The sequence below is a fragment of the Rhinoderma darwinii genome, chromosome 10 (genome assembly GCF_050947455.1).
Source record: "Rhinoderma darwinii isolate aRhiDar2 chromosome 10, aRhiDar2.hap1, whole genome shotgun sequence".
Taxonomy (NCBI): Eukaryota; Metazoa; Chordata; class Amphibia; order Anura; family Rhinodermatidae; genus Rhinoderma; species Rhinoderma darwinii.
Window position 1 is genome coordinate 17,540,304 of NC_134696.1, and position 16,105 is coordinate 17,556,408.

Here is a 16,105-nt window from a genome sequence, read left to right on the forward strand (position 1 = left end):
TGGGCAGATGTTTGTCAACACTATTGAGGCGCATTTTTCGGACGTAATTCGCAGCAAAAACGCCCGAATTACGTCCGTAATTAGTGCGTGTGAACATACCCTAAGAGGATCCTGCAAGAAAAGTATATTGCGCTGTATAACATTTTTACAATGGGAGCCAATGGTGATGCATGAAACTGTATTGCATACAGAGGTATATGATCGATAGATAGATAGATAGATAGATAGATAGATAGATAGATAGATAGATAGATAGATAGATAGATAGATAGATAGATAGATAGATAGATGGATAGATAGATGGATAGATGATAGATAGATAGATAGATAGATAGATAGATAGATAGATATGAGATAGATAGATAGATAGATAGATAGATAGATAGATAGATAGATAGATAGATAGATAGATAGATAGATAGATAGATAGATAGATATGAGATAGATAGATATGAGATAGATAGATAGATATGAGATAGATAGATATGAGATAGATAGATAGATAGATAGATAGATAGATAGATAGATAGATAGATAGATAGATAGATAGATAGATAGATAGATAGATAGATAGATAGATAGATAGATAGATATGAGATAGATATGAGATAGATAGATAGATAGATAGATAGATAGATAGATAGATAGATAGATAGATAGATAGATAGATAGATAGATAGATTGATAGATATGAGATAGATAGATGATAGATAGATAGATTAGATAGATAGATAGATAGATAGATAGATAGATAGATAGATAGATAGATAGATAGATAGATAGATAGATAGATAGATAGACCCTCTGGTCTGACACATAGCGGGATGATGAGATCGGTCTTACACATATTTAGGGGCTCCTGTCCGGCCCTTATAGACTGACCTCTATGACATATTATCCTTGTGTTGGAGGGTTTCTGACTATGTATATATTATATATATGTTATACATTGTTATTATTCATTTCTGTCGTTTGCTGTTGTTGTATTGTGAGAATAGGAAGAGAGAACTTTATAAAACGACCTTAAATGTGGCCACTTCTGTGTAATGAATGAGGTCACGTGACCACCACGCTCTTCATTCAACCGAAACGCCTGTAAAATTCATTTATTTCTTTTTTTTTCACAACACGGGGAACATCCTTTGTGGATCGCGGGTAAGAGATCGGCGGTTTCTTTGGCGCAGGGATTTTCAGACGACTTTCTTGGCATCACAGCTGATGAAACATCCGACAGTCAGACAGAGATCGTACGGTCAGCAAAACTGCACGAAGGAACTTTCGCCATTTTTTTTAAATGTGCTTTGATATTTTTTTATCCACCAGGCGCCATTTTAGAGGTTAATATTCCGAGCATTGTAGGCGCAAATGGTGGCGTTTCCAAAATGGTTGCCTGAATCGTGTCTTTAGAAAGTCGTTTGTTTTTTTTTGTGTTTTTTTTTTTAAAGGGACACGTTTCTGTTTTTGATTTTTCTGGGTTTGCTGGATGGCGAGTACAGAAAATATATTTTCTTGTATTTCTACATTTATTCGTACTATAACGCGTATTCCTTTGCCCAATTAAAGGACCGCTGCATCTAATGTCGTCGTCTTATAATAGTACAGGAGCATTATAAGCCGAGCTATGACATCACGACTATGTATATAAATGTGTCCGGAGGTACGAGATGAAGTGATCACGGGGATAGTGAGTTTTCTGGACTTCCTATTACTCATCCCATATATTCAGCCTCTTCTCCAGCCTGCAGCGGCTCATAACAAGGGCTTAGTGGTCAGTGCTATGGCCTTGCAGCCATGTGTGAATCTAAACAGGGTGACATCTGGACTAACAATATAGACATTTCGGCAGAAGACCCATCACCAGAGGTGACTCCTAGCTCCTCAGTCAAATGCATCAGTTGAATGAGGCTGAGTTGCAATACCAGACACTACCAATAGACCAGGGGGCGCTGTTTCTGGAGGAAAAAAAATAAAAAAATTTTCCCCCTCACAAACACCACTTTAATTTATGTTATTTGTGTTTATAATGTGGTTTTATGCCTCATGCCGACAGAGGGGACCGGAAAAGTGTTAATCCTTGGCAGTGAAATGGAATGTGAGTCACTGGGGGGTTAAGCAGCTCATAATTACAAGTATGATTTAATTCAAGTTATGTTATATTATTGCTCACGTATCCGCTGAGCTGAATGTGTTCACAGCTCGCAGGTGTATTGTCCCTTATACGCGTTACCTATGTGTGATTTTCTGGAGGTATGGGACATGAAGTGGTGATCATGGAGGCAGCCATATTTTAGGACTTCCTGAAAACGACAGTTAATCTCTCTCCAGCCTGATATGGCTGATAACAGTGAGCAATAGATTGTATTCAATTGCACATCGAAAGGTTCAAGGACTTTAGGCTTAGTGTCCCTTTAATCTGAATGTGGAAAGAAGGCCAATTAATACGCCCTTAAGAGTTTTAACCTCTTCTCACAATGAATGATGCACGTGGTCTGTGACACTTTCATATCCTGTAGATGTAGAGCACTGAGTAATCAGACAGACCTTCCAAATCTTCATATGAGCAACACCAAAAAATAATAATATACAGTAGAACACACTAAATATATATATATATATATATTTCACAAGAAAATGGTGACGGCACACTGCGAACACTAATGCCACCTAAACCAGTAAATATAAATAAATATACATTACTGCGAAATCTACTTACAATAGGGAGGTTCTTAGCGCACATTTTGATCAAATTGTGTGATCCCACCTGCCACGACAAGGCGACCCCTATGAGGGGGAACCTACGCTGCACATACACCCAGAACTGGGACTAAGCTTACATATATACCTGGGGATGGTAGGAACCAGCATTAAACTAATTAAAATCACACAGGGCAGAATGGGAGGAGTGCAAGATCAAAAATGGAGGCAGTCACTGATTCCACATATATGGATCACATAAACAACACAAAAGTTTGAACAGCACATTCCAACAAAATGAGACAAAACGTGTATAATATATACACGCTAAGCGTCGCGTCTGACTCTTTATGTATTCCTAAACTTACTATATTGCTCCGTTCAGGACGTCCGTCTGGTCCTGCATAATAATACACGCCCTGCGCATTATTTCATGTTGGAGTAGTATTTTATTGCACCTCTCTTTTGGTCCCAATTGTAAATTCATTTCTCCGCAGCCCTCCAGGTGTAGACGTTTGTATTTTTGGATCATTGCCTTCTTGTAAAACCCAATTGCGCGTCAGCATACCTTCCAACATTTCAATCCAAATCATGTGACATATAAGCCCCTCCCCGTTCTATCCGGGAACGCCCACACAAAAGGGCGTTCAATACTAATTGACACAACACTGCTTTTGCAATCTGGTTCTTGGGACTGTCTTGTGAAAATTGGGACTGTTTCCTTAAAGGGGTATACATATAACACTTTCTAGTATACAGATTGTTTTAGTTTTTCCTCTTTCTCCTGATCTCTTCATTTCAGCAGTAATGGAAATATTGTGCTTGCTTTGGGGTTGACATGGTAGCATCACAGACTAAGGGTCTTTTTACACGGGCCAATATGGAAACCAGTGCCGATCAACAAGACAGCTCGTTGATCGGCACTCGTTTGCTCCTTTCACAAGAAGCAACGATGGGTTATGTATGGGGATGAGCGATCGTTACTACGATCGCTCGTCCCATACATTTCCTTCATGGTGGCAGCACGTCTCCCTGAAATGTGCTGTCGACTAGCGACCATTTTTAGCCGCATATACGAGCAGATCAGAGGATGAAGGAGCGTTTGCCCCCTCATTGGCCCGTGTAAAAGGGCCTTAACTCCTCAGTGCATGGACCTCCTGTCATTGGACCTCCACTTTTATAAATGTGCTCTTATAAGTGGAAGTCACATGACGGAATATCTACTATAGAGACTATGACTTATATTTGTAAGCCCCTCTCCTGTTCTGCAGGGGAATGCCCCATACCTGCCAGAAACACCCCTTTCAGTGAAAATTTGCATAAACCACACCCCTTTTGTGCTCTAATTCCCTTTTATTACCCTCTGCTGCCCTCTAATTCTTTAATGCTAGGACTTGATCGCCAGCGAACTACAGTCAGATTGATCCATTACTGCGCCTGGCACACGTCCTCAATGTTTCCCTAGGAGGTAAAAAGTTCTGGACATTGACCATATTGTAACGCAACTTCTTCGACCATAGGTAACATTGAGTCGTTAGCAGCTAAATGTCATCATGGAGCCCAGTAGCTGGCATGTGAGCCGCCAATCAGCTCTATCTCTTGTGCGCCAATCTGTGGGGTCAAAAGCTGGAGAAGACAAGTCGGGCAGAAAGGGTCACAGATGTGTTGCATATTGGGACAGCTCTAGGAATCTGAATCCTGAACCCATGAGCCACATTTGGCTGCTGAATCTTATTGTAACCAGCCTGGGTGTAGATCCCCTATAGAAATATAGATTATATAATGCTTTGTAAATTTCCATTCAGGATATAGGAAAGCTGGGTGACAACCACCATAGGAGTTGCAGCCCCTGATCTTATTACCCAAATTGACCCCACTAGCAAAGCGAGCGATTAAAGAAATAGGGGGCAATTATGGAATTGCCCTATTACCTAATGTAACCAAAAAAGAGAATTTCATTAAACATAATATTTTTGTGCTTCAAGGAAATCCCGCTGTATAAATCTTCTGGGTACAGCAGTGAAGTCTCATGTTTCAGTTTGGACGTGTGGTGAGGGGTCGGCGCAGTCTGGTAGTGATCTGACTCTCACAATGGCATTGGTGCCTATTGCAAAATCTGCAGTAATTGTCATTCCTAGAATACAGAGATAACACCAAGGGGAGCAAAATCTTATCAGAAAGTTTCTCATACACAATGATAACAACTGACAGTTTTATTTTACAGCTGGTCTAAGCGGTATTAGTCGGATGTACATAGAATACACTTTTATATGCTGCTGGCTTTAGGCATAGTGTCCCTTTAAGAAAACTAAATTTAAAGGGGAATACATCTAGTAATAATAGTTGCATACATTCACTTCTGTGTACATAGAAACTTTAGGGCATATGGACTGGTATGTAGTCGGCATGTACAGATGGCTCTAAATATCCCGGCGTCTTGTATATCCTTAGGGATGTACAGATCAGATGTTTTTATTATCCACTAATCCACCGGGACACGTCCTCACTACTTACCTATTATAATATTAAACCTCTGTCATATATACAGTCTTAGAATAATCTGGGGAAAGTCCATACAACATGTTCTCATTGGCCTGTATTGTATGTTTGGATTTCACTCCCACAATTCCCACATTATACATTTTCTGGTTTCATGTAAATTAAAGGGGTTGTCCGGGCACGGGGCGGTTTTTCATACTGATGTCCTATCCTGTGGATAAGTTAATAGTATTTGATCGGTGCGGGTCCGACATCCGGTCACCGCACCGATCAGCTGCTCCTGCTGCCTCCAAGTGAATAGAAGCAGAATTGCAGTACCGCAGCACGGCCACTATGCAGTGTATGGAGCCATCTGCTTCAGACACCGGCCAGTGCATAACATCCGCTACCTGGAGGCAGTAGGAACAGCTGATTGGTTCGGGTTCTGAGTTTTGGACCCCCACCGATCATATACTGATGACCTATCCTGTGGATAGGTCATCGGTATGGAAAAAATAAAATAGGCAACTTACTAATATACTTTGTGTTACAATTCCTCACCATTTTCAAGATCTCTGCGTTCTGTCATTGAATATGAACACTCCTGTTTACATCTTGAGTCTGAAACTCCATACAGACCTAGCCTTGCTCTCAGCTGATGGGTTTGTTACAATGTATCAGTCTAAAGTAGAGGTATTCGGCCATCGTGGCATGCTGGGGATTGTAGTTTCACAACAGCTCAAGGATGAAGTGGGGAAGGACTGTCCATTCTTGCATACCAGGCTTAGAGCTTTATCGGAAATTCCATTTTAGATGTTTTAGCAAAAAAACTCTTGCGTTTTATACAACTTTTTCTAAAAGGAGGTTTTGATACTTTGTTAAAAAGTCGGTTTTTGGTAAAAATGTTCGTTAAATGTATCCAAATCTGTGAAGTATCATCGAGTTTATTCTTTGTTTTATGATCAGTTTTTGGTGTTTGGAATCGCTGTATGCAGTTCTCAAGATGTCCTGATGGTGGCAGTGTTGTACAGAGCCTGTCTATATCTAAACAGGATCTTTAACATTTCATATTGTCTCTGGCTAACACGGTACTACACTATTTTTTACTGTACTTCATGTAAAATGTAGGAAAGTTTCAGATCTTGGTTTACATATTTCTTGTACTTGTCATACACAGTCATACTTTTGCAAGAACTCAGCTGCAATGAGCTGTTTTACAGTGTAACGCCGCAAAAGTGCTGAGGTTATAAGACGGGACAATGCAAGTAAATAGTTTTTAAAATAATAATAATAATAATAATAATAATAATACAATTCTATTATACTCTATACATTGAACACTACAACTACCAACATGACCCAACCACAAGACATGATCATAATATAAATCTATTATACTCTATACATAGACCACTAAAACCCCCAACATGACCGGCCGCTGGACATGATAATAACAATTCTATTATACTTTATACATACAACACTACAACCCCCAATATGACCCGACCACTGAACATGATCATAATACAACTCTATTGTTCTCTATACATAGAACACTACAACTCCCAACATGACCCGACCACTAGACATGACCATAATGCAATTCTATTATTCTCTATACATAGAGCACTACAACCCCCAACGTTACCCGACCACTGGACATGATCATAATACAATTCTATTATTCTCTATACATAGAGCACTACAACCCCCAACGTTACCGGACCACTGGACATGATCATAATACAATTCTATTATTCTCTATACATAGAGCACTACAACCCCCAACGTTACCCGACCACTGGACATGATCATAATACAATTCTATTATTCTCTATACATAGAGCACTACAACCCCCAACGTAACCCGACCACTGGACATGACCATAATACAATTCTATTATTCTCTATACATAGAGCACTACAACTCCCAACATGACCCGACCACTGGACACGATCATAATACAATTCTATTATTCTCTATACATAGAGCACTACAACCCCCAACATGACCCGACCACTGGACATGATCATAATACAACTCTATCATACTCTATACATAGAACACTACAACCCCCAACATGACTGGCCACTAGACATGACATAATACAATTCTATCATACTCTATACATAGAACACTACAACCCCCAACATGACTGGCCACTAGACATGACATAATACAACTCTATTATACTCTATACATAGAACACTACAACCCCTAACATGACTGGCCACTAGACATGACATAATACAACTCTATTATACTCTATACATAGAACACTACAACCCCTAACATGACTGGCCACTAGACATGACGATAATACAATTCTATTAAACTCTAGAACACTACAACTCCCAACATGACCATAATACAATGATGTGATGGTCTGTGCAGACATAAGCCACAAATCGGGCATCTCTTCCAATTCCGGGACCTCAGATCAGGGATTACCGGGGTGCACAGCAGGGCGCTGACTTGTAGTCACTGTCACAGTGAGTGTCGACAAATCTTCCAATCAGAACCCTCTTGGCAGAGTAACATTGGCTTTAAGTATAGGATATGAAGGCAATAAAGTGACACATTATGGCCAGCAACGCACAGGCCCAGGCTTGCCAGGCTTAACGATGGGAAGTGCAACTTCTAATTCAGCCTTCCACAGGCTGGAGACCTCTTGAGGCTTCATTGGCGTCTGAGCCGAGAAGAGAAGAAGTGGTAGCACTTTAATGTAATTGACTCCTACAGCGTTATGTTCACACTATCCGAATCACTGCGGAGCTTGTGAGATTTCCCAGCATGCCTTGCTGACAGCAAACTACTCTATGGTTAAGAATAAACTTCATGATAAAACTTAGTAACCCTCCATCAAAATCCTAAAACAAAGGACTGGTTTAGTAATGTGTTGTAATAATGTCTCATAATGTTTCCAATTATTATATCTCTCTGTGAAATATATAATGTCTCTCGCTCTGGAGAACTTGTCCTGTCCTGCATTACACAGACAACCCATTGATTTGAATGAACACTATGTAATGCTTCATTTCACCTGTGGTGGCGCTGCAGGGAAATTGAACACTTACTGACAGGTTTCCCCACAGATTACAGCTGATCGCTGGGGGTCCCAGCAGGGGGACACTTTGCGATCATCTTATTGTCAAGGGATCCTTCTGACAAGTAGGGATTGTTCAAAGCGGAGAACCCCTTTAAATGTTTCTCTGCAAAGCCCTGGTCTGACTATATCTCAGTGATGAAGACTAACATGCCTGATACAGCTTCTAATGCAGGTTGGACTAAATGGATTTATAATTACCTATATTAACAGCGGCGCTATATGTAAAGGCGCAATAACTTACCGTGCTATATGTAAAGGCGCAATAACTTACCGTGCTATATGTAAAGGCGCAATAACTTACCGTGCTATATGTAAAGGCGCAATAACTTACCGTGCTATATGCACAGTTATACAGAGGTATCTTACTATACAAATGAATAGTGAATGTTTAGGTGAAATATATACTCTATATACTATGATGTCATCACATATGGTGGGTGGTAGCCCAGGTATAACTTTTGCACCAGGAACACAGAGCTTTAAACTATGCCTAGGGGTTGTCTAAACCCCATTATTGTATACGGTACCCTATTAGAGACCCTATTAGCCCAAGGGGAGAGTGGCTACAAAGAGTGTCTCTTACTCAATAGGGAGGATCCAACACTTCCTTACTTTGCATGGACGGCCCTTTAATTTCAATGTGCACTGCGTAATACCTAATTTCCCCTTTGGTGGCGCTACAGGGAAATTAAACACTTGCTGCCAGATACCCTCATAGATTACATCTTATCCTATTAGTGCTGACAGAGGACGACTTTCTGCTTATTTTTACAGATACCTTTGAATGTAACTAATAAGTATCCAAAAATATCTATCTATCTATCTATCTATCTATCTATCTATCTATCTATCTATCTATCTATCTATCTATCTATCTATCTATCTATCTATCTACCTCATATCTATCTATCTATCTACCTCATATCTATCTATCTATCTATCTATCTATCTATCTATCTATCTATCTATCTATCTATCTATCTATCTATCTATCTATCTATCTATCTATCTATCTATCTATCTACCTCATATCTATCTATCTATCTATCTATCTATCTATCTATCTATCTATCTATCTATCTATCTATCTATCTATCTCTCTCTCTCTCTCTATCTATCTATCTATCTATCTATCTATCTATCTATCTATCTATCTATCTATCTATCTATCTATCTATCTATCTATCTATCTATCTATCTATCTATCGCATATCTATCTATCTATCTATCTATCTATCTATCTATCTATCTATCTATCTATCTATCTAGCATCTATCTATCTATCTATCTATCTATCTATCTATCTATCTATCTATCTATCTATCTATCGCATATCTATCTATCTATCTATCTATCTATCTATCTATCTATCTATCTATCTATCTATCTATCTATCTATCTATCTATCTATCTATCTATCTATCTATCTATCTATCTCATATCTATCTATCTATCTCATATCTATCTATCTACCTATCTATCTATCTATCTATCTATCTATCTATCTATCTATCTATCTATCTATCTATCTATCTATCTATCTATCTCATATCTTTCTATCTATCTATCTCATATCTATCTATCTATCTATCTATCTATCTATCTATCTATCTATCTATCTATCTATCTATCTATCTATCTATCGCATATCTATCTATCTATCTATCTATCTATCTATCTATCTATCTATCTATCTATCTATCTATCTATCTATCTATCTATCTATCTATCTAGTAGGAAACAAGGGGAGAAGTCCTCCAGCTCACCTGACACAAGAATTGGGTGTCGCTGTCAGCGCCTGGATCTTTTTCGTGTCGGCACACGATGCAGGAACAGAAGTAGCAGAGGAGGTTAAGTCCAGCGCTTTAGTAGAGGTAAAATAGAAATTTTTTTTCCAAGTTTAATTAGATTTGCATTAAAAAGTCCATTGTAGTATGGTCCCGGTGTGTGGATAGAGGGAAAGAATGATCCTGTAAGCCTACGCGTTTCGGACGAAGCAACGTCCTTAGACTTGGCTGTAGTGTCATTCTTTCCCTCTATCCACACACCGGGACCATACTACAATGGACTTTTTAATGCAAATCTAATTAAACTTGGAAAATTTTTTTCTATTTTACCTCTACTAAAGCGCTGGACTTAACCTCCTCTGCTACTTCTATCTATCTATCTATCTATCATCTATCTCTATCTATCTCATATCTATCATCTATCTATCTATCTATCTATCTATCTATCTATCTATCTATCATCTATCTATCTATCTATCTATCTATCTATCTATCTATCTATCTATCTATCTATCTATCTATCTATCTCATATCTATCTATCTATCTATCTATCTATCTATCTATCTATCTATCTATCTATCTATCTATCTATCTATCTATCTATCTATCTATCTATCATCTATCTCTATCTATCTCATATCTATCATCTATCTATCTATCTATCTATCTATCTATCTATCTATCTATCTATCTATCTATCTATCTATCTATCTATCTATCTTTCTATCTATCTCATATCTATCTATCTATCTATCTATCTATCTATCTATCTATCTATCTATCTATCTATCTATCTATCTATCTATCTATCTCATATCTATCTATCTATCTATCTATCTATCTATCTATCTATCTATCTATCTATCTATCTATCTATCTATCTATCTAATATCTATCTAATATCTATCTATCTATCTATCTATCTATCTATCTATCTATCTATCTATCTATCTATCTATCTATCTAATATCTATCTAATATCTATCTATCTATCTATCTATCTATCTATCTATCTATCTATCTATCTAATATCTATCTAATATCTATCTATCTATCTATCTATCTATCTATCTATCTATCTATCTATCTATCTATCTATCTATCTATCTATCTATCTAATATCTATCTAATATCTATCTATCTATCTATCTATCTATCTATCTATCTATCTATCTATCTATCTATCTATCTATCTATCTATCTATCTATCTCATATCTATCTATCTATCTATCTATCTATCTATCTATCTATCTATCTATCTATCTATCTATCTATCTATCTATCTATCTATCTATCTATCTATCTATCTCATATCTATCTATCTATCTATCTATCTATCTATCTATCTATCTATCTATCTATCTATCTATCTATCTATCTATCTAATATCTATCTAATATCTATCTATCTATCTATCTATCTATCTATCTATCTATCTATCTATCTATCTATCTATCTATCTATCTGTCTGTCTGTCTGTCTGTCTGTCTGTCTGTCTGTCTGTCTGTCTGTCTGTCTGTCTGTCTGTCTGTCTATCTATCTGTCTATCTATCTATTTCATTAAATTGTATTCCCTTTTTGCAGTTAGGTTTTCAACAATATTGAACAATCAGCAATAATAGACAATGATTTGAGTGGCTTTGTTTTTGGATCTGAAGCGATATATAATATTTCCGGTGCACTGTGTAATACATGTAACTGTCTTTCACAGAGTGATATATCCTTTGTCTGATTCTCCCTCGGTGAAGATGTCTAATTCTTCCCCTGCTGATGAAGGGACGACATTTGAGCACCTCTGGAGTACCCTGTAAGTCACGGCCATGGCATGTTGCTACCTCTTTGTACATGTCTGTTACTGATGTAGTGAAGTCCTTATCTGTGGGGGTGTATAGGGGGTGCAGAGGTAGAAGTCGCACATGAGGTCCAAAGACCCCTCTGCCTCATAAGACACCAGTATTATAAATGGTACCTGATCAGTGGGGGCCCTGTTATAAATTTTGCATTGAGGTCCAGCAGATACAAGCTTCGCCCCCGGGCGTTACTTCTGCCTCCGCCTGGTTGATTATTGTGGCCTTCTTCCCACTGCTGTAGATGGGCGGTCATTGACAGGTAGCACTTCGTATGTGTGGCATACCTGGGCACTACCATTTTGCACACCTATGATTTTCTCTATGGTGCCGGTTACGATCTAGAAAATCTCAAATTCAAGTCTCCGGTTTTCCCTCATGACAGCAGATGTCTCTATGTCGTAATACACAATGTCTGCCTCTATAAATAATGTTATTTATTATACAGATGTAGTAGAGCTGAATTTGTCATCTAACACGTTGCCGCTTTATTGTTAAGTATAACTCCACTTTGATTAACATTGGTTCTGTGGTTAGCAAATATCTGATGCCGTCTTTCTCATTTATTGTAATTGCCTTTCTGCCATTTTCACTATTTTTATTGCTCATTTTTACTCTGTGCACTGTAGAAAAATCGTGTTCCTCATTGGAAACCGTCAGCAAGCAGGCTAGTTGTTGCAGCTGATCTTTATTATGGATTTATATTTAATCTAACTTAGGGCAAGTGTGCATACCTAGGACAGCCTGGCTGATGCTGATGAAGACATCAATATCCAAATAGTCTGATTAGGGTAATCAGACTATTTGGATATAGGGTATAAAGATGTAATATTTAGGTTAGGTATTTATGTGTTAATAATCAGAGCTGCAATGAGGAAAATGAGCCAATCAGATCCCTTGCCCATTCACTGCAGGACATCCTGACATCTGATTCACCAGGACATCACATTTACCAACAGCAGCTTGTTGACGGTTTCCACTACTATTATTACATATTACAGAGGTATTCACCCCTAGGGAGGATATGATGACTTTCGGTTGTCAGCACCAAAAAAAGATAATGAAAATATATTGGTTCTCTTAACTTTATACTGAATTGGCTGACAGGGTATGCTGGGGGTTGTAGTTCCACAACTGCTCTATATTGTCACACAGTTTTGGATTTCCGTCACCTCTAGTTCCACATCTACAATTATAGAATTTAAATAACTCTTAGCATCATAATGACACATTGTATTTCTTCTTTCCATCAGGGAACCTGATAGTAATTATTTCGATCTCCATCAATCAAGTCACTCAAACAACTCGGAGGTTTCTAATCAGACGGAAGTCAACATGGACGCTTATCAAATGAGGAACATGAATGAATCCATCATGGTAAGTGTGAAGTGAACCAAATATATAACATAGGAAAGTATCGTACAAACTTTAGAATCATGACTTTCAAAATACTCAGACTATACTCCAGTCACTTCCAAAGCTGCATTAAAAATTCTGCTAATGTCCTGTCAGATCTTAGGCATTGAAAATAATGTAACCTGTTCAATGTCATTCTTTTGTCAGAGGGCTAAAAAATTCCAAATGGCTGCCTGCAGAATTTAGAATGCAGCTCTGGATGTGCATGGAGTAGAAGACCTAATGTCACTCAGGATCAGAATTCTGTAAAGTTATATTTCACATTGGAAGATATTTCTTGTACCATCTGGAATATAGTATAATATCAATAATTGGTCCCTCTTTTTATAATATGATTTTTGAGCAGCCACAATTGTATTTTTACCACATTTGCTCTTTGACGGCTTTATAAGTAAATATTACAAGCAGGGCAGGACTTTGTCCGAGCATGAACACTGTTGGCAGAGATTTCCACTGAATTGTACAGTAATTGTAAAATACTTCAGCAAAGTGTGTGCCGTAACACGTAGAGCTGGCACCCGCACATGTACCGCCAAACCTCATAGCACCAGAATGAGACCCAGTCTGCGATGTGACTCCGTACGGACTTGCTGGGAGTTGAATGTGAACATGTTCTATACATTTTTCTTTTCTTATTTCATTTTAAGAATTTAATGTGTGCTGCTTTCCAAAAAAAGAGGAGTCGAATATGCCCATGTTTTGCCTTGGACGTAATTTGTCTGATTAGATAGATAGATAGATAGATAGATAGATAGACAGACAGACAGACAGACAGACAGACAGACAGACAGACAGACAGACAGACAGACAGATAGATAGATAGATAGATAGATAGATAGATAGATAGATAGATAGATAGATAGATGATAGATAGATAGATAGATAGATAGATAGATAGATAGATAGATAGATAGATAGATAGATAGATAGATAGATAGATAGATAGATGATAGATAGATAGATAGATAGATAGATAGATAGATAGATAGATAGATAGATAGATAGATAGATATGAGATAGATAGATGATAGATAGATAGATAGATAGATAGATAGATAGATAGATAGATAGATAGATAGATAGATAGATAGATAGATAGATAGATAGATAGATAGATATGAGATAGATAGATAGATAGATAGATAGATAGATAGATAGATAGATAGATAGATGATAGATATGAGATAGATAGATATGAGATAGATAGATAGAGATAGATAGATATTAGATAGATAGATAGATAGATAGATAGATAGATAGATAGATAGATAGATAGATAGATAGATAGATAGATAGATAGATAGATAGATAGATAGATAGATAGATAGATAGATATGAGATAGATAGATAGATATGAGATAGATAGATGATAGATAGATAGATAGATAGATAGATAGATAGATAGATAGATAGATAGATAGATAGATAGATGATAGATAGATAGATAGATAGATAGATAGATAGATAGATAGATAGATAGATAGATAGATAGATAGATATGAGATAGATAGATAGATAGATAGATAGATAGATAGATAGATAGATAGATAGATAGATAGATAGATAGATAGATAGATAGATAGATAGATAGATAGATAGATAGATATTAGATAGATAGATAGATAGATAGATAGATAGATAGATAGATAGATAGATAGATAGATAGATAGATAGATAGATAGATAGATAGATAGATAGATATGAGATAGATATGAGATAGATAGATAGATAGATAGATAGATAGATAGATAGATAGATAGATAGATAGATAGATAGATAGATAGATCTCTTAGCTCCCATATTTCCCATTATATATGCCATTCCTGACTCTATATAAGCTGGGTGCTGACCCCCATGAGATGGTACGATGATGAATGACACCCAATAAATCCCGTTATGCAGCAACATGTGGGTGACAGATATCTGGCTGTATGACTTGTGGCCCTCATGATAAATAGAACATATTACTGGCGGGATCTTCTCCTTCTTGTTTATCTTTCGGATTCTGTAAGATAAGTGTGAGCAGGATGACTACATGAGTTTGTGTATTAGGCCACATCTCTAGTCTTTGCTGTGGGGGCGCTGACACCCCTCTCTCCACTCGACTTCAGAACTCCTTGAAGGCTTTGTTGTTACTACCGGCTAAATGCAGAAGGATCAGGTGGAGGGTGCACTGGTAATTATAGGCCAAGCCTTTGATGGCAGATCTATCGCACCCTCAGCTGGGACATTCTTACCGTGACGCCATACGAGGGGCTGCCAAAATAGTGCAAAAAGTTCTCCAGTCTGACTATGCCAACTCCCAGAGCCAGTGCGGATGATCAGAAGAATTTCAGCGCGACGATTCTTTATCACTGATATTAAAAATGTCCGATTCCCAGTATATGGCCCATTTTCAAAAAGCGTCATTTTACAATGTTTTACGTTTGAAGAAAATGGGGCCATTTGTTGCAGCAAATTACCACAAATTATGCACAAACGTATCTGAATGTGGTGCAATTACCTGCATCATAACAATAGAATTCTCTTAAAGAAACACTCTGATAAAAACGAATAGGCCGAGTTATGCCGAGCGGGGACGGTGCGTGAGACTCTGATTCAAAGAGACAATCCTCGTGTCATCCCTTTGCTCAAACCCTGATACATAGAATCATTTCTAAGAACCTTTTCTTGAACAGTTAGGAAAAAATTGCAACTGCTGAGCGCAGCACACCGCAGCAAGAGCAGGAAACACATGTATTATTATATGGATTGTACTTGTGTGTTTTGGT

General features: G+C 37.6%; 1 protein-coding gene across 1 annotated transcript in view; it reads left to right on the forward strand.

The window, feature by feature from the left end:
* Positions 1-6,163: 6,163 nt before the first annotated feature.
* The window catches only part of TP73 (tumor protein p73), a 75,725-nt gene continuing 65,783 nt past the window's right edge, over positions 6,164-16,105 (forward strand). Inside the window, exons 1-3 of the mRNA XM_075839404.1 lie at positions 6,164-6,260; positions 11,783-11,878; positions 13,172-13,295. Of these exons, the coding sequence (XP_075695519.1) occupies positions 6,184-6,260; positions 11,783-11,878; positions 13,172-13,295 (297 nt within the window). The 5' untranslated portion in view covers positions 6,164-6,183. The remainder of the gene's footprint in view (positions 6,261-11,782; positions 11,879-13,171; positions 13,296-16,105) is intronic.